General features: G+C 47.1%; 1 protein-coding gene across 1 annotated transcript in view; it reads right to left on the bottom strand.

The window, feature by feature from the left end:
- Positions 1–26,848, bottom strand: part of Cdh13 (cadherin 13) — a 1,037,872-nt gene that overhangs the window by 229,574 nt on the left and 781,450 nt on the right. Inside the window, exon 7 of the mRNA NM_138889.2 lies at positions 4,845–5,023. Within this exon, the coding sequence (NP_620244.1) occupies positions 4,845–5,023 (179 nt within the window). The remainder of the gene's footprint in view (positions 1–4,844; positions 5,024–26,848) is intronic.

The raw sequence follows: 26,848 nt of genomic DNA, 5'->3' as shown, positions 1-26,848 counted from the left end.
GTAGATGGATCAGAGATCTAAGGATCCTTGTTTTAGAAAGTATCATTCTGGTAGAATATCAGAGAAAGTGATATTCACTCAAGCTCAAGCTTGCAATGGAAAATGTATCAGATTCCCAAGTGCAACCTGCGGTCTGTTGACACTCTGGGATAGTAATCAATGGCCTCACAGTAGCAGTCACTGATCTCACAAGTCAGCTGCGCTTGCCCCCATCACTCCTCCTTTTCAACTTACAAGTCATTCCTCTTTTGTACTAAGAGCTGGAGATAGGCCAGTAAGCAGGCGGAGAGAATACTCTTCCTCCTCAGAGCATGAAGACATAGATAGGCACCTGCTTCATTTAGACTCATTAAGGTGTCCTCAGGAGCAAGGAAGATGCAGAAAAGGATGACCAGCCACATGCAGTGGATGAAAGGTCACTTCCTCACTGCTGCACCACGCTGTCCTCATGGTGTGCTCAGTGAGAAAGCCGGCCACAAAAACAGTGAAGACAAAGGAGCAGGCTCCAAACACTGGCTCAGCATGGGACGCCTCCTCTCTGATTCCAGCTCATCTGTTTCTCCCCAGAGCAAATACTTCCTGTCGGCTCCTCCGTAGGACATGGCTTCTCTGCTTCCCGGCAGGAAACGCACCACATGGAAAGTCAATGGGACTTTGCTATCACCCGAGCTCACAGGAGCCATAGGTTTTGAGTCCCCACTCTAGGTAAGGTAGGGATGGACGCTAGCTTTGTCTCCTCTCGGGTAAGGACTGAGGAGCTGAGGAACTGGGAGCAATGAGGGAGCCACTGCTCTCAAAGGAGTTCTGATCCATCTACACTTGGCAGTGTCAACATACACATGGACACAGGCACACCCACACACATACACACCTATACATACACACATACATACACAAGGACATACCCACATCCTCCCCTGCACATACATATACATACACACATAGAGACATATACACAGACACATACACACGCATACACACACACACATACATACACAGGGACACAGGCACACAGGCATGCACACACACATGCACATGTACATGCATATGAGCACACACACACACACACACACACACACACACACACACACACACACATGCACACACTTGAGATCCTGGGAGAAAAGTCAAACTTGACTTACATCAGAGTTCATATGTCTCAGATGAAGATTTTCTTTTTCCATTTTTGAAATAGTTTTACAATTCTTTTATGTGTTCATGGGAGTTTTGCCTGCAAGTATGTCCGTGACACCATGTGCGTGTCTGCTTCCTGAGGAGGTCCGAAGAGAGCATCTGATCCTCTGGGATAGATGTTACAGGTGGTTGTGAGTCACCATGTAGGTGCTGGGACTTGAACCCAGGTCTTCTACAAGAGCAGCCAGTGCTTTTAACTGCTAAGCCATCTTTCCAGGCCTTCCTCTCTCTAACAACAACACTACCGTGAGGATGTATGTGTACCTTTGTCGGTGTGCATGTATGTGCATAGGCTGCAGAACAACTTCAGAGACCGACCCTATCTGTTTCCTTGGAGACAGGGTCTATCTGTGGCCCAGAGCTCATCAATTAGGTTAGACTGGCCAGCAAGTCCCAGGAATCCTCCTGTCTCTGAGTCTACAGAGCTGGTGTTACAATGGACGCTGCCACATGCTGCTGTTTTAGGCATGGGTTCTGGGGATCGAACCTTGGTCCTCATGTTTCGGAGGTAAGCGCTCTCCCCACTGAGCTTCCCTCTCAGGTGCCAAAGCATTTTCTTGAAAGGGAACGCTGAACGCCCAGCTGTGCTAAACACACCTAGAATAGAGAGGCTTTTCAGTAGCTCTCTGGGAATCAAACTGACATGGAAGTCCACCCTCTCTCTGGCAGAAGGGACCTAACACATCCACGGGAATCTTAAGAGAGTAGCTGAGCCCAGTAAGATTGAGATGCTGGGAGCCAGGGAATCGGAACATGAGAGGTAGCTCCTGTCTCTTTAAGGAGCCGGGGCTGCAGCTTTGTGGGCTCAGAGGCTGGCTGCAGCATTCCGCTCAGCTCACATGCTGAAACCAGAGAGATTTCTTTCCTCCGGTTTGTGTCGGATGTTGCCTACCTCAGCACTGAACTCTGGGAAGCCCCCGAAGAAGTGACGCTCGTCATTCGTTGTCTTTGATTTTCCAATTTCAGTTCAATTGAATTTCTACTTTTCGGGGGCTGCTTGGGTACTGTGGTTTGGAACGCTTAATTCAGCTCTGTGATGATATGCATGTTGCCACTCAACAAGAGCCTGAAGAGAGTCAGTCAGGGCTTCAGACCCTCTGTGTCCTCCACATAAACTTTAAGAATGTTGTATAGGGACCCCTCCTTTCCCCCCAAAACAAACTGCTGGACTGGGTAAAAATCACACTATTCGGTCCTGCCTCCCTCAGAAGAAATGACAGTAGGGAGGGCCTTTGGAGAGCTTAGGGTTACAAGAAGGCTGATTCTCGTGTGTGTGTGTGTGTGTGTGTGTGTGTGTGTGTGTGTGTGTGTGTCTGTGTGTCTGTGTGTCTGTGTGTCTGTGTGTGGTGTGTTATGTGTGTTTGTATATTGTGTGTGTGTGTGTTTGGTGTATGTGTAATGTAATGTGTGCGGTATTGTGTTTGTATATTCATGTGTTTGTGGGTATCTACATCTACATATGTGTGTCTGTGTGTGAATACATGTGTGGTAGGTAGACAATATGGATCGCACTGGGAGGCTATCAATCATCTTCAAGGTAAAAGGAAATACCAGCCTGGGTCGATGGCCCAGCTGTAGATGTACATGTAGAGTACATGCCTTGTAAGCTTAGGACTTGTGTTCAGATCCCTTATTGCCATGGAAAAGTCAGACACAGTGCGGTCCGTGTCTGTAATCCTAACTCTGTGAACAGAAGACAGGCAGATGCAGGGGCTCACTGACGCCAGGTCTGACTGAGACAGTTAGGGCTCTGTTTCTGAGAGAAACCCCATCTCTGGCAAAAAAATAAGCATCAGAGGAAGACACCAACATCTGATGTTGGCCACTGAGCTCCTTGCCCCGTGCACACATGTGTGAACACACCTACCCACAGACACACCTGTGCACGCACACACCCATATCCAATATAGTAGCCATGGAAATAGGGAGGGTTGGGAAAGCATGTGAAAATGAAGTCCAGGGAAAGGGCTAAGATTTTCTACTCTCCTCTTTGTTTTTAAACAGCGACAGTTACATTTTTAAAGTGGCCACCATGATTAAACCTGAGTTTCTCTTTTTCTCTCTCTTCTTGTAAATTTTCCATGCTAACCTTTGGTGTCTTAGCCCCATGAGAGTAAATATTGGGACCATTTCAACTCAACTCACCTCTCTCCCTCTGTCAACGAGCGTGCAATTAGGACTGTAATGGTCCTTGGACTGCACTTGGTTGTGAAGATTCAAACATTCACAGGCTGCAGCCTTCAATTTCTAATTTATAATCTAGGCTAACAGAACTTTCTGGACTGGTATGTTATTCTAGACCGTCACTGTATTATGTCAGCATCCACTAGCCACTTATGACCACTAAGCCTCAGAAAAGGTGGGTGTGACCCAGAAACTGATTTTTTTTTTTTACAGTTCAATTAATCGAAAGCGTAAATGATCACATTAAAGCAGTGACTCCATTTTGAATGATGCGACATTAGGCCAGTAGATGCTTCAGTGAGACAGGAGACAGACAGTTCAAGGAAATATGTTCCCTGTGTGGGATGGCTTATGTGTGAACCTAGAAACTAGGAATGAACCAGACTTGAGGAATGGAGTAGAGTTTCAGAGGGGGCTGACCTAATCCAGACTCAGGCGACAAGTGGGAAAGCCGAGAAAACGGAGATGAGAAGACATCTAAACCCCGGATGGCTTCGCTGGGAACGCTGAAGGGAAATGGACCCTGTTGAACCCATTAAGGAAGGCTGGCAAGTCAGAAGGTGAAGACAGCATCCAGGGTCAAGCCTAGAGGTGTCTGGAACAAGGGGCTGCATTACTGGATCGGCGCTTAGGTAGAGGGAGAGCAAGAGATGGATAGGAGCCCACAGTTGGCTGCTGTGTATGGGACTTCACACGAGCTGCTGGGTGGACCTGGTAGGACGGGGCCCCATCGGGTGGTGGGGGTGCACTCTTAAAGCCAAACTATAAACAACTTCTCACAGGCTCAGTTTAATGGGGTCAGAGGGCACTGACTTTATCTGATCATTATATCTCCCGAGACTAAGGTGTGAATGGAAATTAGGCCTAAGGATTCTCAGATGTCTCATTTTCAGAAGACTTTAAAATAGGAATTTTTGCTAGGGCCCCTAAATCTAAAAGCTTTTTAAAACACTGGGTTTAAAAAAAAAAGCAAAAAGCCAACATGGGGTCCAACCGAAGCTCAGGGAGGGCATCGCTATATGATGACATGTGACCCGAGGGCTGGGCGATTTTACAGAAGGCTTATAGGGAAAAGGGCAGAGATGGCGGGGGGTGGGGCACATGGATAGGGAGCTGCCTGGCTCTACCAAGGACAGTCTGGGTAACCTTGGAAAGAGCTATATCCCTTTTCTTCCCCTTCCCCCTGTGACCCTCTTTTCCCTTCTACAGGGTCCAGAATCTCAAGAGTCTGAAGAGTAGGTGAATGGATTATCTGGTGGAAAGACCAGAAATAACCCAGCCCTGCAGAGCGCCTGGCTGGGTCACATTCCAGCCCATTTATCTTTAGAGATCCATACACCTCGCTGTGTGTAAACATCTCGTTCCTGCTTTTACAGTCTTGAGAGTCCTTGACTCCCCTACGTTTCCTTCTGTGGGGAGCCGTGCTCTATTCTCACAAAGAAGGAAACAGAATCCTTTCAGCTCACCTCCCGGTCCAGCAGCGCAGGTGACACCACGGTGACAATGTCTCCTTTCTCGGGATCGATGTAGAACATGTTAGGAGACGGCTTGTCAGGCGTCTGCTGACGGATGTTGTACCGCAGGAGAGCGTTGTCAGTGGCCGGGTCATCTGCATCAAACGCTGTCATCCGCATCACCGTGGTCCCTAAGGAGGGCAGGGCCAAAGGGTAGGAGACGGTTATCAAAGGGGCAGGACGGTCGGGGCCTCTCCCCCGTGGGTGACGGCAAGGGAATAGCCTGCCAATCACTCTCTGAATTAAAAAGACAAATCATTTCCCAAGCTCTGCTTTTCCTGCTTGCTCCATCACATTAAAGGACCCGAAATACAGAAAAGAAAGCTCCCCTGTTCGGTGGAGCTGACAGCTTAATTTTTCCTTCTGCTGATGTGCGATTTATTTTTACAGGCTTCCATTGCAGTTTGGATGCGGCTTCATGACAAGAGCTTTTAAAACTCTTATGGGATGCCTGCCCATGCCTGGGACAGGTGCTGGGGAAATAGAAGCACAAAGGGGGTCATACATCACAGCATCCTGGAGCTCAGAGAGACGGAGACATAAAGAGGCAGGAAACCATCAGTAGGAAGGGGGTGGGGGAGGGGCCGGGGCAAAGAGCAGCATCATCTAGCCCAGGCTCAGTGAAGATTCCCTATGCAAATACCTATGGGGTGAGGAGGTACAAACAAGGAAAAGGACAAGGGCCTTCAAGGGAAAAGCTACACCATGAAAAAAAAGAGCCAACTTTACATGAATACCACTAGATAGCCAACTCCCTTAGATACTTGTAGATGTAGAGAGGGTGGTGACATGGTGTGACCTTGCCAAGACAAGCAAGAGACATGGGCACAGGACCTACTTCCGTGAAGAGACAGACTGCTTGGCGATGCCTGGGTCAATAGTTTGTCATCTTTTGTGAGGGTCTTGCCTACACACAGCTAACATGAAGGGAAACCAGGGTAGACTTACAAGGACAACTGGGCTTGATTAAAAGGAATACATTTGCCTTCTTGACATCGACCCCTGAGAATGCTCAAGTCAAGCAGTTTGCACAAGGAAGCTCATGGGTAGATTTTCTCATGGGAATTTGGAATCAGCCTAACTGTCTAGCAACAGGGGAGTTCATAAGAGGACAGCATCCATCTATTAAGAAACACTTAGAGGTTGTTTGGGGAGCAGATCTAATGGGTCTACCGTGGACAACATTCCAGGTGACACCATCTAATGAAACACATCGGGTTGAGGACCAACTCGTCCGCTATCTGTGTGAACATGCTTACCAGGGAAACCCCCACAGCATGCGTGGACGGAAGCTTTGCGACATTGAAACCTCATACTGGTCATGCTGGTTAATCGGAGGACAGAATGGGGAATGAGGTTGGGGTGGTCATGAGGGAGCAAGGTTAGCCTAATCTGTCATGCTCTCACAGAGTGGATGCAATGATTCTGCAACTAAACTTTAACTTTAAAAACAGTGTAAATATGAACACTGACAGCCATGTGGCCTAGGACCCAGTCAGACAAACATGGCTACTATACACACACACACACACACACACACACACACACACACACACACACGTGTGTGTGTGTGTGTGTGTGATAGCATATGTATAATAGTACTATAGTATATACTATATAAACATACTCCAGAGGCTTAAAGGAAACAATGAGTTTTTTGAGCTGACCCGGTATCCCAGAATTTTTGTTTAGCTTACATGCTCCTTCTACCATCAAAGCTAGAACATTGATTTATTTTCCCACAATTAATCAGACTCAGGTTTTCGACCATTAAGTCTGAGGTGGTCAGGTTAATAAGGGGATCCTATTCACTCTAGAGGTTGGATGGAGTTTTGATTAACTTAACCCATGCTGCCATTAGCTGAGTGTTGCAAGGCACATCCACTACCAATCTCGTTCTTTGCCTTTAAAATATTGTGGAGAAAATATAGGGTCCCACACACTTATACAACACTCTTGGCAGAAGCAGACCCTTACTTCTGCTCCACATGTTGGAAGATAGTGTTAATTATACGTGCTAAGCATACCGTGAGTGGAATGGGAGTCTCCTACCCAAGGGGCTCTATGAGGTCATGTGCAGCTCACTGAGTTGGTACCTCTGTCACATCGCAAGAGAGGGCCACCCAAGACTCTGCATAACTTACAGATTTCAAACCAAGATCTTATCTAGGAGCTCATTTTGGCTGAAGGCAGAGAAGGAACCTTGCCCTCATCAATTCTACACCAACATCTCAGGTTAAGTCCACTTGACACAGTTTGCCTCCCTTAGCTAGTGTCTGCTGATCGAAACTTCACTAGGAAAAAAAAAGAAGGAAAAAAGGAAAAAAGAGAAACGAAGTCATTGTGGCCCTGGGACTCACACATGCATTTGGATGATTAGGGGAGGTAGAAAAGACTCTGGGAGAAGAACCTTGGTGTAACCTGGAATGCTCACTGTGGGCAGCTTCTTTGTTCTCAAAGAGCTGATCAGAGGAGAGAACCAGGTTTACCCTGAGGTAGCCCCACAGGTACACAGAAAATGCCTACCCTTTAATCAATTGTTGGGAAATAAGAAAGCCCTGCCCTTGTCTTCACCCAGGTGTAGATACACAGCTGGCTTTTTTCCTTAGGAGATTCTACTTCTATTCTACTCCACGCAGCACAGAAGGACAGAACTGCTGTGGTTTTAGTGTGAAATGTCACCTGCAGGCTCATGTGTTCACACACCCGGTCCCCAGCTGGCGGCACTGTTTAGGGAGGTTGTACGAATGTTGGGAGGTGGAGCCTTGTTGGAGGAAGCAGGCCTCTGGTGACGTCACTTGTTAATTTATATCTTGAAACAGCTTCCCATCCACTCTCTGCTTCGGATCCACCTGTATTTGAGGAGTCCCAGCTGCATGATCCTGCCACCATAGAGCCATGTGTTGTCATGTCTTCTCCACTGTCATAGACTGTGTTCCCTAAAACCACGAGCCAAAGTAACACTCCCCCCCCCAAGCCTGCCCCCACTCTTTCAGTTGCCTCTTCTCAGATATTTGGTCAGAGCAATGGGAAAAGTGACAAATACAATTATTTTGGAGACACACACACACACACACACACACACACACACACACTTTTGTGCGCTAAGCCCTGCAGGTATGTGTTTGAACTCTGAGGCAAGTCAATTCATCATCCCCCAGTGTGCAGTGTGTTGAACCACACACTTGCCTACAACTGGGCTTTGTTTTCATTCAACTGGCCAGAGCTGTAGAGGAGAATAGCTGGCCTCTTGCCCAATCTGCCCTCGTGGTTTTTTCCTAAGTATGCACCAGTCACCAGCCTGACTCAGCTCTTGGTTTGATGCTTCTTCAGGAACTGAGCCCAGTGGCCATAGACAACTCCAAGGTCAACAGCGGCATCTGTGTGGATGTCCCCACTGCCTGTGGAGGTACACTGGCCTCAGCTCTGTCCCAGTTCATGTATCCTGGACTCCAGGAAGAATCCACTCCCCATCAGCCTGACAGCCTCCTGCCATGCTTGTCTCGTGTGGCGTGTGTTTCTGGATGGCAGGGAAAGGCTAATTACACGATAGATCCGCACTGAGTTCTTCACACAATCCTTCTCTGTTCTCCCTTGTCACGATATTCAGAGTGTCAAAATAAGTGATAATCACCCTGTCACTCCCAGAGCCAGGCAACCCAGCAGTAGCCCTCAGGAGAAAAATAAAAGAATTACAGGTTGGTGGCCGAGAGTCTCAAGTTAGCCAGTCATTTTCTGTCATAGGAGAATAAATACAACTGCCAATATGCTAGGCAGAGAACAATGGTGGGTGTCCTGATTTGGGCAGAGAATCCCTTCCTCTCCACTGTAGGTCTCTGATGGAGAAGATTCAGGGTCTGGTATCTGGTGTCTTGACCACAGAATGAACACATCTGAACTTGTTTTCCTGTGACTGACTCTACAAACCCTTCCCAACAATGGACTTGGGGTGAGGGTGGGGCCCTAAAAGAAGCCTCAGTGTACACTGCATGTGACATTCTTTCATTTTTCAAAATTTTTTCTTTTAATATTTGACTTATCATTTGACAATTTCACACACACACACACACACACACACACACACACACACATACACACACACACATATACCTTGGCCCCATCCAGATTCCCCTCACCATGGCTGGACACCTCCGAGCACCTGTAACCCCATCCTATTCTCTCTCCTTTCTTTTCCTGTTGTGTCTGGTGGTGCTGCCTGTTGGCTCCTGACTGATCTTGTGTTGATCTTGCACTGGTCACTGTAACTACCGAGTTCACAAATGTAGCAGCCATGTCATATCCGGATTATCCCTGCGCTCCTACCATCTCTGGCTCCTTGCTTCCTTCCTTATCTCTTCCATGGTGCTCCTAGAGCCTTGGGGGAAGGAGGGAGGGAGAAATGCCTCATTTAGGGCTGAGTATATAACAAACATTCCCTTATTCTCAGCATGCCCGTGGCATTTTCTTTTCTTTCTTTCTTTCTTTCTTTCTTTCTTTCTTTCTTTTTTTTTTTTGGATTTTATTCTAAAACATTGGCCTTTGGCCATCAAGCAACAGACTCCTTTTTTTTTTTTTTTTAAGAAAATCGTTATTCCTATAAGTGGATTATATGTCATAGGTGCTTAGGTCTGTGCACTGTATTCCCAGCAGTGAGGCCAGCTGTAGGCCTTACAGGGGGGTATGAAATGCTAAGACATATGAACAGAGCCAGGAGATGTTGCCAAGTAAACATCTTGTGTGTCACAAAACAGCAGCAGGCACAGGCACAGGCACAGGCACAGGCACAGGCACAGGCACAGGCACAGGCACAGGCACAGGCACAGGCACAGGCACAGGCACAGACACACGCACAGGCACAGACACAGACACATGCACAGGCACAGGCACAGACACACGCACAGGCACAGGCATAGGCACAGGCACAGGCACAGGCACAGGCACACGCACAGGCACAGGCACAGCCACAGCCACAGGCACAGGCACAGGCACAGGCACACACACAGGCACACACACAGGCACAGGCACAGGCATAGGCATAGGCACAGACACAGGCACAGGCATAGGCACAGACACACGCACATGCATGCACCACACAGAAACTTCCCCCCACTTTCTCCATTCTATCAGGAGGTGTTGGTTCCACAGACACACCATCCTCTACCTGCAACATGGGCTTTTGAAGGTGTACCAAAGGTTGTAATATATAATATCTTCAACCCTCTTCTTTAATGACAGTTCACTCTCCCTACATATATGGCAAGTCCAAGAAAGATACAAGTTTTAATGGTGTGTGTGTGTGTGTGTGTGTGTGTGTGTGTGTGTGTGTGTGTGTGTAGATATTCTAACTATGGGTACCGTTCTTTAGGCACTAACATTTTCCTTTGGAGAGAGGGTTTCTCATTGGCCTGGGACCTAAGCTTGCTCTATGTTGGATAGTCCAGCAGTGTGGTGCAGGCAGCTGCAGACCTTGCAGGGTATATGAGCTCAGGGGACCATATGTTTCTGCCTTCTCAGCCCTGGGATTATATATTTGTGCCTCTCTTCCACAACTGGTGTTTTTAAAAAAAAATGTGGCTTCTGGGGCTTGAATTCAGGTCCTCATGTTTGCAAAACAAGCACTTAATCAGTGAAGCCATCTCCCGCTAGCCATGGGATTATTATTTTTGATGACCATACTTTGGAGCTCAGTTTGGAGGGGTACATTGCTCAGGGAAATGTTGACAGGGTACACCTTGTGGGATCACACCCCTTGGAGTCCAGCTCAAGCTTTCTCTCTGACTACACTTGTGAGGAATGTACACACACAGCTCTCCGTCCTGTAGTCTCAGCATCCCTGAGAACATAGGGACTGATCTGTGAACTGTTGAACGTTAAGTATACAAAAGATAACCCAGAGGCTGCCCATGCTCCACACTGCCTGTGTTCCTGGAAAGCCACCCAAGTAAGGAGGCATAAATGACATCTTAGGGAGTTGTAAATTGTGCCCTGTTCCCAGCTGACCTGCATCTATCCCAGGTCGGCTTTGATGATGTGTACACCCCGCCCCAAGCCACTCCCCCTTAGTGGATTTCAGGGGTGTTTGCTCATTACCCCCACTGCTTTCCTGGCATGTGTGTTGGGAGGAGGAGGTCAGCTCTCTGTCCTAGGGTGAGTAGCAGGGGGAAGATTTCAAAATGGCAGGAATGGGTTCGGTCTCCAGCTCCGAAAAAAAGAACCCCCCAAAAAAATGGCAGGAAAAAGAGGAGGGAGTGGGATGGAGGCTGGGAGAAGTGGCTTTTCATAGCCATCTCCCTGGCCCCTGATCATTATCCAGGGATTGTTCTTCACCAACACAGTCACCTCTCCCAGTTTTCTGGTGGTGGTAGACAGGGAGAGTTCGGAATGACGTGAGTTTTCATAATGAGCTGTCAATGACTTTGGTTCCTCTTTTGAAGGCAGTACTCTCCCAATGACCCCTGTGTGTAGCCTTCTGTGTCTAGGCACCAGGTCAGGGATGATGACATCTTAGGGGGGATATAATGGTGACCTGTTTCTAGTTGACCTGCACCTCTCTCAGGTCTGCTTTGACGATGTGCGCACCCAAGCCACTCCCTCTAACTGGATTTCAGGGGTGTTTGCTCATCGGCCCAATGCTCTCCTGGCAAGTGGGTTGGAGAAGAAGCTCAACTCTCTGTCCTAGAGTGAAGAGCAGGGGGAAGATTTCAAAGGTGAAGGACTTCCTAAGAGAGCTCACAAGATCACAGTCCCCTCACTTTATTGGGAGTGTTGGGGACAGAAGCATAGGCCACCTAAGGGCTCAGCTGTTTTCCAGCTCATGGTACCAGCTGTGCTTGGTACACAAGTCTGAGGGAAGCCAGACTTCCAACTTTTCAGGCACGGATGGGAATCGGCAGTTTAGAATAAGTTGTTACAATGTTGCTGTGCTGGGCATTTGCTGGAAATGTAAAAGAAAAGGTAACTAAGGGGACTCAGAAGGGTCAAATGAGGCAAGCAGGACAGAGGCTGGGGTGAACTTCATTACTTTTCCTTTTTTGACCTTGTGTTGACATCACAGGGATTCCCTTCAAGCTGTGACATGTATGTTCTTGGCTCTGTTAGCGGATGAACTCTTCTGGTGTTAAGAGGCCTATTTTGGCTAAGTCACTGCTAGTTTGAGTTTTGCGTTCCTACAGTCTCCCTCCCTCCCCTCTGTAGTATATACATAGCCATTGATGTGCATGCCCATATGCGCATGTGGAGGTTAGAGGGGGACTCTGATGTCCTGCCCTACCACTGTCGGCTTTATTCCATTAAGATAGGAATTCTCATTGAACCTGGAGCTGGGCTAACAGACAGTCAGTGCCAGCAATCCTCCTGCTTCTACCCTATCAGTGCTGTGGTTATAGGCATTCATGACTCCACCCTAGCTTTTTGTGTTGGTGTTGGAGATTAGAACTCAGGACCTCATACTTTCATAGGAAGGTTCTTTCTCCACTGAGATGTCTGTCAGGCTGTGTGTGTGTGTGTGTGTGTGTGTGTGTGTGTGTGTGTGTGTGTGTAGGTGCATATGTACCTGTGTGGGCATGCATGTGGAGTCCAGAAGTGTCATGTGACTTCCTCTATCATTCTCACTGAGCCTGGAGCTCACTGATATGGTTAGATTAGCTGGCCAGTGAATCCCTGCGATCCTCCTGTCTCCACTCTCCTCTCAGTATCAGGGTTACAGGCACATGTTATCATGTGCAGCTCTTTACATGGAGGCTGTGTTAGCATTCTGTCTAAGCTCCACCCCCACAGTTACCTGGCAACAGCTAGGTGTGCTCTGCCCCACAAATACCTGGCAACAACCAGGTGTGCCTGACTCACTATAAAAGAAGTTGCTTGCCGCCCCCCTTTTGCTCTTGCTCTTCCTCTCTTCCCCTTTGTCCCTTCTCTCCCCATTCCCCTCCCCCATTCCCTCCACATGCTCATGGCCAGCCTTTACTCCTCTCCTCTTCTCTCATTAAACCTTTCCACGTGGAACCATGTTGACCTGGTGTGGTTTGTCCCAACACGAGCCAAGATTTCTACCCCAACAGGCTGGAGCTCTCATTAATTAGTTAATTAATTGATTGATGCTTGTATGACAATTACTGGGTCATCTCATCCCCACATTTTACCACATTCTTAACTGAGAAAGTGGGGTTTTGGCGCTTTACACTAACCATGGCAGACGCTTAATTCAGGGGGGAAAAGCAAACTGAAATATGTAGTCAGTTTAGGTCCAGTCGAGTTTTCAAAGCAGATCCACCTATTTGAGATGCTTGGTACCAGGGATTAGGAAGCCCTAGGTTAGGGGTTAGAAGTGGTAACTCCATTAGTGGCTTCAGTAGCTTACACTTCTCCCAGGCATCTTCTTGTGTAGCTCCTTCTTCCATGACTGTGGGGTCAGCCACGGGACATTCTTTGACCAGTGGCACATGGATAAGCCTTATACAAACAGAAGCTTGGAGGTTCTACACACAGAACTTAGCTTCCTAGAACCCATCCTCCATCTGTAAAAGCTGGGCTGCCCTTGACTGTCCCTGGATGACACCCTCAACTGACATTGATGGTTGAAGCCACCTATTACCAGACAGCCTGGAGCTAAGATCAGCCTAGGGACAGCAGTCTCTGGTGAGCCCAGCCGAGCCCTTCCCAACTGGCAAATCATGAGGAAATACCTGGCTTCTGTTTTATAAGGCATGGAGTCCTAGTGTGGCAATAGACAACTGCTAAAGGCATATACATTAATGACTCAGTACACACAAGTTAGAAAATGATACATAATTCAACCGAGACTTTAGTTTCAATGTGGGACTTTCCCATTTTAAACACATAACTCAGCAGGTTTAAGAGTTAGACTAAAAATACAAAGAAACAGGTGCAGAAAAGAGAAAAAAAATCGCTGCGAGAAAAAAACCCGCTGCGAGAACAAACTGCAATATAGTTGCCAAATGTCAGCCCCTCACAGATTGGTTTTGGGGGGCCAGCAATGAAGCCACCACCAAAGCCAAGCCAAGCAAAGGTGTGTGCTGGCACTGGCTGCTTTGTTGTTAGGAAGAGCTGGACTTTCATTTCCAGAACACAGAATTAAACTCCTGCAAAGTCTACCCTCTGGTCGCAGGTCTTTGCTGAGTAGGCGCTACCAACCAGGAGCCGGACTCAGCCCTTCAAAGTGTGCAAGCCTTCAATTTCGAGGTGGTTGCTAACTCCGTTTAATTGTAGCCCCTAAGTGTCTCCGGGGTGGCTGCGATTACCAGGAACTTGATTTGAAATGCAATAGACTTTGCCTCTCCAATTTTCTCTCCTTCCCTGGAGCTAGTTGGGTTTTTTTTTTTTTTTTTTAAGTACAAATTGGCAGTCAAATATGTAATAAGTTATGACACGTTTGCAATGGCTGTCTCCCATCTGCTTCCAGAGCTTGTTGGGTTTTGATGTGAATAAAGGAGTGATGGGGACGAACTCACCTTAAGATTGGTTTATCTTAACAACAGTCTGTGTCTTGTTTATCTGGGGAGCCACTTTTTAATTAAGCCAGGGTGGGCCAGGCTTTAGGAAAAAATAATTGTTTCTGATATTCTAAGTAACTAACTACCCAAACTGAGATTCTGCCTGTCAGCAGTCGCTCTGTTGCTATCTACCTGGGAGTGTGTGTGTGTGTATGTGTGTGTGTGCTTGTGCATATATGTGTGTATGTATGTGCATGAGTGTCTGTGTGTGTGTGCATGTATGTTCCTGTCTCTCTGTGTGTATGTATATGTATTCATGTATATGTGTAAGTGTATGCATGTGTGTATGCACGTGCCTTTGTTTATCTATGCGTGCACATACATGTTTGTGTGTATGCATGCATAAGTGTGTATGTGTGTATGTGTGTGAATGCATGAGTATGCATGTGTGTACTTGTTTATGTAGGTGCATGTGTGCATGTGTTGTATGTGTTTGTGTGTTGCTTGTCTGTGTCTGTGTATGTGAATGTATATATATGTGAATGTATGTGCGTGCATGTGTGTGTTTGTGTGTATATGTGCACAAGCATGTGTATGTGTGTGAAAGTGTGAGTGTGTGTGCATGTGCATGTGCATGTGCTATCTATGCACATGTAGATGCTCATGTTTACACAGAAGAGAGAGGACATGTATGCTTCCTCAGGACCCAACCATCTTATTTTTTGGAGAGTGCAGGGTCTCCCACTGACCTGGGCTCTCCTATTCAGGTATACTGGTCTCCCAGCAGGTCCCAGGAATTCGCCTGGCTCTGTCTTCCAGAGTTAAGTTTAATGCATGTGCCATCATGCTGTTTAAAACCTGAGAACTAAACCCAGGCCTCATGCTTGTGAGGCAAGCATTTCACCAACTCTATTGTGGCCCCACCTCCTTCATCTTTAAGTTGGTATTTTCCTTAAACCTATTAAAATGGCTTTAAATATTTATTAATATATACACTTATATATTATTATGATTACACATGTGTGCAAATATAAAATTATATATTAAAATAGGTCTATATATTTTTTCAATTATCCATTTCTTGATGAAGGGGAGAGGGGGTGCTCTATGATGAATTATTTGGTCGTGTCGAAAACACCTTGAAGAAGCAAGTGTAAGTGGAGACACAGTCCCTTATAGTCCACCCTAATAAAGAGAAACGTGAACATCGGCACAGCATGAAGCAGCTGATATTCTCCAGTATGAAAATGCAGTCCCGCAATGTCACAAAACTAACAAAAAGGTGCTCTGTGTGTGTCGGTCCTTTAACAGATTTAAAGGGTTCTACAAAGCAAGTTCGACTTTCCTTGGGTCAGTGCAGTTTTACCACTGGGGATAAGGGGTGCGCATTTGGCAATGTCAGCAGATGATTTTGCTTGTCACAAAATGAGATATTGGCGTCTAGTCACCAGGGGCCAGGGTGCCATTGTCATGAAAGCATAAGAATTCCCAAGACCAGAACAAACATGGCTCTGTGCTCAGTAGGACACTAGTAAACCAAATGGGAGTGGGAGTCAATAGAAAGTCAGAGAGGGGTGGGACAGCTTTAAATCATCTCTCTTCTAGCTTTAAGATACTTCTTCAACATTTCTACTTTTTACTTATATGGGTGTGTGTGTATGTGTGTGTGTGTGTGTGTGTGTGTGTGTGTGTGTGTAAGCATATGCTACATGGATAGGGGTGACCATATAAGGCAGAAGAAGCTGCCAGACCCCCTGAAGGTGGACTTATAGGTAGTTGTGAGGGGCTCAACATGGGTGCTTGGAGCCAAACCCGGGTCTTCTGCATGACGGTGTTCTTAACCTGTGAGTCATCTATCTCTCCATCTTTTAAATACATCCTGACTTGATTTTAATAAATTTATTTGTGTGTATGTGTGTGTATGGGCACCTGTCCTCTAGTTAGCACAAGGAAGTCAGACGGCTACACTGTAGAATCTCCTCCCACCTTCATGTGGGTTCCAGGGATTGAACTCAGGCATCAGGCGTGCCGGGCAAGCACCTTACCTACCTCTGAGTCATCTCTCCAGCATCTATTACTTCTTAAGGTAGCCATGAAGGTTGGGTCTGGATGGTAAGTCATTAGTTCTTGCTTTCCATTGACTCATTGTGAGCAGTACCCTGAGAGCCCCTTGTCTCTTTTAAGGAGATCAGCATGGGCGCTCTGCTCTTTAAAACTAACCCCAGAGTCACCCAGCCAACGCAGATCCCAAGGCTTACTAGCACAGAGGTGTGATTTCTCGCTCAGGTTCAGCCCAGTGTAGGGGTGTCCCGATCAAGAACAGGCTGGGGGAAGCTTGCACAGGAGGTGGGGCTGGGATGGTTACCATAGTGACAAGATACCAAGGTGCTAGGATGCTGCAGCTCAGCCCACCTCAGACTCCGTTCAGTGGGAAGACACGGAGGAGGCTCGTTGCTGGGGCAGGAGTGATGCTGCTGATTTTGCAAATGGATTCTTGAGCCGGGTAAGCAAATACACGGTGGCTAGCTGCTGCGAGCTCTGTAAGCTCTGGGTTTATGGCTTGGAAGTCAGCTGTGATTGATGCTGGCTATGAAAGAATTTATAAAATAACAGTGAATTAGAAGAAGACGCATTTCCAGTCTAGGGAAATGGATCTTTTATGAAGAATGAAACTTGATGAAGTAGCTTCATCAGGACCACACAAATCTGAAATTAAACACGCTGAGACTGAAAGCTGAGGGAGTTGGGTTCTGGACCCTCTGGGCTCAAAGCCTGGAAAAGGGCAACATCTTCTCCTTGGTCCTCTACATCACGTGGCGTCATTTCAACTCACCACGATGCCTTTCTCTGCACTGTGAATGTCACTTTGGAAAACTGCTTCCCTTCATCCAAGTCATCAGGACGCCATTCAGTGAGGAAGACAGAGCCACGGCACTTAATGCACATTTGATGAATGCGTTTGACTCACTTTTGTTCCTCGCTGAATGGAACAGGGTCAGGCACACAGTAGGTGCTCAATAAATGCTGAGCTAAGGGCAGAAGGAGCACTCCATTATTTCGTGGTGTTCACGGATCTCATTTCATTTGGGGTTTTTAAAAAACCGTCCCTGTCTCCATGTGCACGCCCCTGAGACCTGTGTTAGCCCAGATGAATGCTTATTTCTTGGACCAATATGGCAAAGAACAGACTGGCGGGGCTGCTCTCCACTGCAGATGGCTGACAGGCACCTGATACTAGTTGACGACTACTGTTCCCTGTCTTTGAAACCATGAGCCCGTGTGCCTGAGGCTTGTCCCAACTTAGTCTAACGTAACATGTAGCTGCTTCTCTCCTCAAGCTTAGGCCTCACAGTCAGAGAGGGCTCAATGGTTCCCCCATTCATCTTCTGTGAAAGTAGAGGCTGGTTTCTTAGCACGTGAAACCACAGGTCACTATCTAATGCCAACAGCCACCAGCTCCCTTGAACGCCAGCCATGGGCAGTGGGGTTGAGCATATATCCTCAGGCTGAGTCCCAGGGTATGGTTTCTTGCTCTGCCATATGGTAGTTGAATGGTCTTGGAGAACCCTGTGCCTGAAGGTTTTTTTTTTTGTTTTTTGTTTTTTGTAATGATAATTGGATATCTATCATAGTGCGAATTAAGTTAGCCCATGCCCACATTAATAATATTCAGCCAAGATTCCTATTCTCAGAAAATATCATTGCTATCAAAAGAGGGGAAAGTTGGAGGTAGAGAGATGCCTCAGTGGTCAAGAGCACTTGCTGCTCTCCCAGAGAACCTGAACTCAGATCCAGCACCCATCCCGGGTGGCTCACAACTGCCCATGACTCAAGCTCCAGGGGATTGGGATCTGTGCCCCTCCATTTCCGGCTCCTGCAGGTATTCTTCCCCCCCAACACACACATATACACACATATACACACATACACACACATACACACATATACACACTCATACACACACATACACACACACATATATACATACACACACTCACACACACTCACAAATACACACACTCACACACACATACACACACAAACATACATATACACACATACACACATACACACATATATACATACACACACTCACACACACTCACAAATACACACACACACATATATACATACACACACTCACAAATACACACACACAAACACACAAACATATACACACATACACACATACATACATACACATACACACATATGCACACACATACACACACTCACACACACATATACACACATACACACATATACGCACTCATATACACACACCCACATACACCCACATACATACACATACACACACACATACACATCAAAACAAATGTTGGAGAGATGTAGGTCAACAGGCTCAGTGCTTGGTAAAGGTGAAGAAAACACACCTTGGGTGAGAGCAAGGAGGGGTAAAAAATGATTTTGACTGTAAGAGTTAACTTTAGGCTGTACAGAGAGAGATGATCACTGGTCAGTATCATTGTATTACCTGCATACTGGAGTCTCTACAGTCCAAGTGTCTCCAACATTTCAAATGGATGGTGTCCTTGTTATAGCTCTCTAACTCGTGGGGCGGGGGAACCATCCTGCCTAGATATGTAGAACTAACATTCCGCTCCGCTCAGCTCTACCCACTGGGGATGCTTGCTTTGAGGCAGCCCTGCGCTGGACTGTGTACACAGAAGAATGATGCTATTATCGACTCTCAACTTGCTTACGTGCTACAAGAAGAGCCAGTGATGTATAAACACAGAATCATGGTGCGTGTGATCCCTGCACTAAACCAAGAAAGCCCACACCACCCACCTTCAAGGGGTCGCTGAAGGTATTGTGTGGCACTTTCTGAATGTGTTTGGCGATTCCCAGTCAAGATTCAGAGTAGGGCCAGTGTTGGCTACTTTTTTTTCTCACATTATGGGCTTGAAAGGCCTGTTCACTCCTAGAATAACCCATTATCACTTAGGCCTAAACTGTAGAAACCGTTGCTTTTCTCACAGAATGTCTTGCCCATTTGCCGAGGTGCAGTGAGACCTGACAACCTGTCTTGCTGGCTCCCTCTAAACTCTCCCTCCTTGGTAGGAGGCAGGCACACTAAAGATTTTTAAGAGCTGGGGACTTTGAGCTTCAATTTACAAGTCAAATTGGAAGAGCACAGTGGCTTTGCAAAGCCCTGGTCACTCAGCAGTCAGCTGCTACATTCTTTGCTCTGGAACTTTCTGTTGAGTTCTACCAGACAAGGCCTAGCATAGCTGAAAGGTTCCACCTCAGCAGAGAAGTGTCGCTGTAGAGGGCACCTGAGTTCATAAGTCTTACACAACCCTTACTACCCAAAGGCTGGCACAAATGGACGGAGGTGGGCGGAGCTTCTCTGTGGTTGAGGGAGGCAAGAGACAGCCAGCCTTGAGAGATCAAGACTTACACTGGATGACAGGGCATAGGCAGTTAGTTAAACTGAGGTTGGAGAGAGGGAGATGTGGAGGGTAGCAGTATGTGAAAGACTCAATCTAAACCCAGGAAGTGGTTACTGAGGCCTTGCTGTACTGTGTCCAGAGTAACAATGACTCTGGTCTCCCATGGCTGGCTTTCCAATGGCTGAGTCTAGCTTCTGGGACTGCCCGAACAAAGCACTACAAAGTGGGCAGAGAAATGGGGATTCAGAACCATAGAAGTGTATTTTTTCTGCTTCCAGGGGTTCAAATTCAGCTTTAAGGGGCTGACAGGGCAGGGCTCTTGCAGAAGGTTCTAAAGTAGGGTTTCCTCATTGCCTTCAGGCTGGCATGGCTGTCTCTTCTCTTGCCTGTGCTGCCTCATAGTCTCTGCCTTTCTGTGGGTCTGTGTTCTCTCCCTCACCCCTTTCTCAAGACCCTTGAGATTGTGTTTGGGGTGGGGTGAACCTTCAGAATCCAAGACATTGTTTTCACCTTCAGACCATTAGTTTAGCCATTCCCGAGAAGGCTCTTCTTCTAAAGGTCACATTTATCAGGGTAGGGATTAGAACGTGTGTTTTTTTGCTAGCAATACTCAGCCCAGCACTCTGACTGTCTAGCACCCTGATTGCCCACCACAATAACACTTGCTGAAACACAAACACACACACAGAGTTGACCATGCTAATACATTTGCTGAAACACACACACACACACACACACACACACACACACACACACACACACTCAGTTGACCTCTGGGGACATTTTATCCTTTTTTGGGGGGAAGTACAAGAGACTGGGTGTAGACACACAGCTGAGTCTGGTGGGATCAAAACTGAGGCAGCCAAGGGTTCTAAGTCCATGCAGGGGCTGTGCCTTTTATAGCCAAAGGTGCTGGGGACGAAGGCAACAGACTTGGAATCTCAGCGGAGACAGGGGGACAGAAGGTTCAAGCCCTGCTTGGGTTACAGAGAGACATTAGGGTCAACTTGGACATGAAAGTGATCTTCTTTAAAGAGTAAAATGAGAGGAGGGTTGAGACCGGAGCTCAGTGGTGAAACATTCAGTCAGCAGCATGGCCCTGCGTGCAAACCCTAGTGCCAGCAGAAATAAGGAGGGCTTGGGATCCCTGCAGGAACTGGTGGTCCTCCAAAACAGGGAACATGAATTCTTGGTGCTCAGAAAATGTGGTGGTGGCCCCTTTCCTGAAATTGAGTACAGGGAAGGATGGCCCCGAAGGCCATGGTGCTGTCCTGGGCATTGGCTCATGGCGTGTTCACCATGTTCAATTCTCACACACCCGTGATGGCTCCTTGATCTCTCGGGGCTCTGCTTGCCTAAGCTAGGCTATCTTTTCAGGAGCACAGCAAAGGGGCTTAGGAAGGAGAATGGGTGGTGCTGGCTCCACTTGGGCTCTAGCAGGGGCTCGCTGGATTGAGAAGGAAGGAAAGGTTGTCATCACAGAGCATGGATTCTTTAGAGTTCTGTAAAAACATGGCCAAGGCAAAGCATCCTCTCTCTGTCTCTCTGTTTCTCTGTCTCTCTCTGTCTCTGTCTGTCTGTCTCTGTCTGTCTCTGTCTCTGTCTGTATGTCTCTGTCTCTGCCTCTCTGTCTCTGCCTCTCTCTCTCTCTCTCTCTCTCTCTCTTTCTCTCTCCTCTAAAGAAAGAAAACATGCAAGATAGATTTGTTTTGTCTTTGAACCACAAAACATTTGAGCACAAAGAGGCTTTAGGGTTAACCCAGAGCAAGGGCGCCATGGATTTCTGGGAATACCAGGTCTTCCTAGTGACAGCTTTTGCTTGTGGTGACAGGGCTGGGCTAGACTCTCAGACCGATTTTGTGCCTGTGCTAAAGTCTTTGTTCCTGTTAGCTTCTACGAAAGAAAGTAGAGGGACCAGAAGCTGCCAGGAGATGAGATTTTTTTGGGGGGAGGGGGAATACCTAGAAGGAAAGTCATTGTGACCTTTTAGCCTGAAGTCTTGTCTTCTTTTCAGACTAAAAAGGAAGAACACAAAGACAGAAACTGGCGTGAGATGATCTGAAGGCCCCCAGGAGCCTTGGAGAGCTGTTTCCCCCTCTTCTAGAGGCTTCATGCTTTAACTGGGAACAGCACCATGTGCTCCGGCTGGGACCCAGAGGCTGGGGTTCAGCTTGATGGAAGACTCCTGCTCTGTGAAAGCCGAACTGTCATGCTGAGCATGTTTGCAGGAGAATGTCAGAAGGGACCTTGCCTTGCAGGGAAGGCAGGCAGATTGTCTCCATGATGGCTCAAGTAACAACACTGGTGACTCCAGCAGTCACACAAAACCTCAGAGGTGGTGTCACCAATGTCACCCTCACGGTGCCCGACGGACACGGAGATGGGAGAGAGGGGAGCATATGAGCCATGTTGCAGCTGACAGCCCTGTGATAGCTCACTGCTAGTTGGAACAATGCAAAGAAGAAGGCAAGAGGCCACAGTTCTAGTTTTCTTTCTGTTGCTGTGGTAAAAATACCCCCAACTAATAGCAACTTACAGGAGAAAGAGGCTCTTTCAGCTACAGTCAAGAGCCAAGAGAAATAGACAAAGGCATGCTTTTGTGCTCAGTCTAGTTTCTCCACTCATATCATTTGATTACCTGCCTAGGGAATGATGCCACCCATAGTGGGCTGGAATCTCCCTCATCTTAATAATTTAACCAATACAATTCCCTGCAGGTGTGCCCACAGGCCAACCCAATGTAGGCAATCCCTCACTGAGACATGCTTCCCAGCTGATTCTAGATCATGTTGAGTTAAAGACTATAGCCAACTCTGAGGTCTGTTTGCTTTCTCACCTTGCCCTTTACACCACAAATAAGTCAATCCATACCCATGGGTAACTGCTTTTCTAGTTTCTTCTTAGGGATGGCAGATCCACACTGGGGGTCAAAGAATGCTCCTAGTGTGGCCAGCGGGTACGATACATTTCCTCTATTTCCTAGCTGCTCTTATCTTAATCTTTGTTTAAGCCCATCGGGGGGAGAGACCCAGTAAGCAGCAAGAGTCAGAGTCTCACTGTCTATGGGGACAGACGGCTGCAGCAGGGCTACCACAAACGTAAAGCCGGGTCCAGCTCATGGTTTCTGAAGCCTCCTGACATTGGCATTGCCCATCTCTGATGCTGCCCCCATGGTCACCCAGCTCTGTCATCTCTACTGTCTCAGTTAGGGTTTTACTGCTGTGAGCAGACACCATGACCAACGCAACTCTTTTTATTTTTTTCTTTTTTCTTTTTTTTTTCTTCTTTCTTTTTTTCGGAGCTGGGGACCGAACCCAGGGCCTTGAGCTTGCTAGGCAAGCGCTCTACCACTGAGCTAAATCCCCAACCCCCAACGCAACTCTTATAAGGGCAACATTTAATTGGGGCTGGCTTACAGGCTCAGAGATCCAGTCCATTATCATCAAGGTGGGAACATGGCAGCATCCAGGCAGGCTTGGTGCAGGGGGAGCTGAGAGTTCTACATCTTCATCTGAAGGCTGCTAGCAGAATGCTGGCTTCCAGGCAGCTAGGATGAGGGTCTGAAAGCCCACACCCCCAGTGACACACCCACTCCAAGAAGGCCACACCCACTCCAGTAAGGCCACACCCACTCCAACAAGGCCACACCTCCTAATAGTGCCTAATAGTGCCACTGGGCTGAGCATATACAAACCATCACATCTATCTTGACACCTTTTCTGGCCATTCCTGTCTTGGCACATTCATGCCAACAGCTTGTTTTTTTCTTTCAGACAGGCTCTAAACGTGTGCCTTCTCATCCCTGCTTTTATTCCTACGTGATATTGCCAACGGAACATTATAAATTCCGTTGTCGAACCTACTGATGGATGACTGTCCCTTCCCTTCATCCAGTAAACATAAGCAAGGCATAAGAAAACTACAACCTGCCCTTGTCCCTACCTCCCAGCTTAAAGAAACCTTTATACCCATGTCTCCCAAGCTCTTTCCTCAACCTCCCCCTACCGTGTCCCCAAGAAAATGGCTGTCTGCAGTGGTCTGCTGTGTGCTCCAGACTTATGCTCCTTTGTTTTAAACACATGATTAGCAATTCTCACCCCGTAGGCATGGACTTACCCCATTGGTATTTCCTGAAAACTCTGCTTTTCATGCAAAAGCGTGTTCTAGAGAGCCACTGTGCTGTGTGTGGGGCAGGATACTGTACTGTCCTTTGCCGAGCCATGATTTGGCCAATGACTTTACAGATTACTTGCTCCTGTTTTTGCCCCATTAGTGACGCCCAGGTGCACAGGTGGGAGTTCCTTGTTCTCGTTAGTGTTTTCCTGGGAATGGGCTCCACAGCCTTTGCTTGGAGAGCTAGCAACAAGTCCAGCTTGTAAGATGTCCCAATTTATAATCCCAACAGTCATCACGGAGGGCCACTGTTTTCCTGTGTCATGGCCAATACATGGTATTTCTAGGCTTAATATTAGCAACCGGCTAGACAAAACCCATTATGTTCAATTGTCTATAAATGCCACTTGGATTTTGCCGGTTGTTGGGCCGGAAGACCTGTTTCTAGCCTGATTGGTCATACATTGTTTATTTTGTCAAATGACAGCTCCTTTAAACTGAATTCATTTGGCTTTCTTATTAACTACAGAGGTTCTTTTTATAATGGGATGACTAGTCCTCTATCAATAAATGTGCTGGGAATATCAGCGCTATGAGAATGCCTTGACAAATACTGTCTGTCCTGGATTTGTTTCCATTGCTGTGATTAAAAACACTTTGACCAAAAGTCAGCCAGGGGAGGAAAAGGATTGTAATTCCAGGTTACAGCCCGTCAGTCAGGGGATATCAAGGGGCTAACCACATCCCCTTCACAATCTAGGGCAGGGAGGAAAGGAAGCAGCCATTCTGCCTGTGGCCTTAGGGCTCAGGTGTTTCCCTTCACTCGTGCACAATTCAGGTCTCAACCCATGAAACGCTGCCACCCACAGTTAGGGTGGGTGTTCCCACCAATTCATATAATCAAGACCCCCTCCCCCCAACACCCGGACAACCTTGCAGGCTGACCTGACCTAGACAAACCTCCATCGAAGCTCTCTGCCCAGGTGATTCTAGGCTGGAGCAAGTTGACAGAGAAAACAAACAGCACGGTGTCTTTTTTATTTCATTGCTAAGACTTGGTAGATGAACTTGATTTTATCAGTCTATCAGGTTAAAATCTATGTGCTACAGCCTGGCATCTGTTTCCCACCAGGTGACAAGTGACAATACTTGAAATGACGAAGCCCCTGGTATTTTCACTTTAGTTAACTCTACATGTCTTTGTTTCATCCCTGAGAAGCTCACTGACATGTGTATAATTTGATCTTCCTGAAACAAAAACAGGCCCCCCATTCTCCCCAGTCTCTCGCTGTCTCTTTTCTTTCTCAATGTCTCTCTCTCCTCTCCCTTCTCTTCTTCCCTCTCTCTCTCCCCCACTCTCTTTCTCCTCTCCCTGTCTTCTCTTTGTCTCTCTCCCTTTCCCTCTTTCTCCCTCTCCCTCTGTGTGCAGGTGCATTTGCCCTGTGTACCCTGTGTGCTTTGTGTGCTCTGTGTGCATGCACATGTCTACGGAGACCAGTGTTAGTTGTTGGAATTCCCCCTCAACGGTTTCTCCATCTTCCCTTTTGAGACAGGGTCAATTCACTGAACCTGGTGCTCTCCATGTTGACTAGATTGGCTGCTAGCGACAAACGCTTACTGCCACACTCAGCTTTTCACAGGTGCTGGGGATTTGAACTCAGGTCCTCACATTGGCATAGACAGTACTTTACCTATTGAGTCATGTTCCCAACCCTACAAAGGAACATTGATACAGATTTGACATCTATCTATCTATCTATCTATCTATCTATCTATCTATCTATCTATCTATCTATCTATCCATCCATCCATCATCTATCAATCATTTATCTATCTGTCCATCAATCAATCATATGTCTGTCTGTCTGTCTGTCTGTCTATCATCCTTCCATCAAACATGGCTCCCTTCCTGGTTTCTGCCTCACAAAGATTCTCCTTCATCCCCATCCCATTCTCCTCTGAGAGGTGTTCCTTTGGTTATCCCCCCACCCTGGTGCCAGGGTAGGTGTATCTTTCTGCACTGAGGCCAGACAAGGGATACAGGCACCAACCCACTCACAAAACTTTCGACTCCAAATTTGTCCTGTCTAAAAGAAATGCAGGGACAAAGATGGGGCACAGGTTGAAGGAATGGCCAACCAATAATTGGCTCAACTTGAAACCCATCCCATGGCAAACACCAATGCCTGACACTGTTAATGATACTCTGCTATGCTTGCAGACAGGAGCCTAGCATGTCTGTCCTCCAGGAGGCGCTATCCAGCAGCTGACTGAAACAGACACAGAGACCCACAGCCAAACGTCAGACTGATTTGACCTTTAACATTTACCCCAAACCATCACAAATCCCTCAGCCCCTCTCACTTTCTTGTTAGACTAAACCACAAGTCAAAAAAGTCTTCCAGCCATTTCCCGGGGCTCTGGCACGACGCAGCAAGTCCGACTCAGAGAGTTTAATTACTTAGCTTACTTCAAGATGAATGCAAATCAAAAAGTTTCCATTCTCACCTGTTTATGAGCCTACAGCAAAATTAATTAAAGCTAATGGGTGGGGGAAAGTAAACAAACACGTCTGAAATAAAGGAAATAGAGACTGTGAGGTGCGAGCGAAGGCTCAGCAAACGTGAGAGAGTTGGTTATTTAAAAGTCCCGTGTTTCTGCCTGATAATTTAATCACCCTTGCTGCAGCCTCTCTCCCATCAGGAGCCAGGCTAAGCAGAAAGAAGGGTGGACAGGACGGGTCTCTTATCAACAGCATGGCCACAAACCAAAGCTAAAGCGGCATCGCCAGATGGCATTCCGGTGGGCTTTCTGAGTGGCTAGATTCATTAAGACGTATTATTATTATTACTCTTTCCTCTCTACAAACTTGTAAAAATGTGCACTTTTCCCATAATTTTGCTCCATTTCCAAGAACCACAAAGGAAAAGTGGCCGCTGTGCCCCTCGGTATATGAATTAGCCTTGCAGGGCTGGCA

Source organism: Rattus norvegicus, chromosome 19 (assembly GCF_036323735.1).
Source record: "Rattus norvegicus strain BN/NHsdMcwi chromosome 19, GRCr8, whole genome shotgun sequence".
In the NCBI taxonomy this organism is placed as follows: Eukaryota; Metazoa; Chordata; class Mammalia; order Rodentia; family Muridae; genus Rattus; species Rattus norvegicus.
This window is presented reverse-complemented; position numbering and strand designations above follow the sequence as displayed.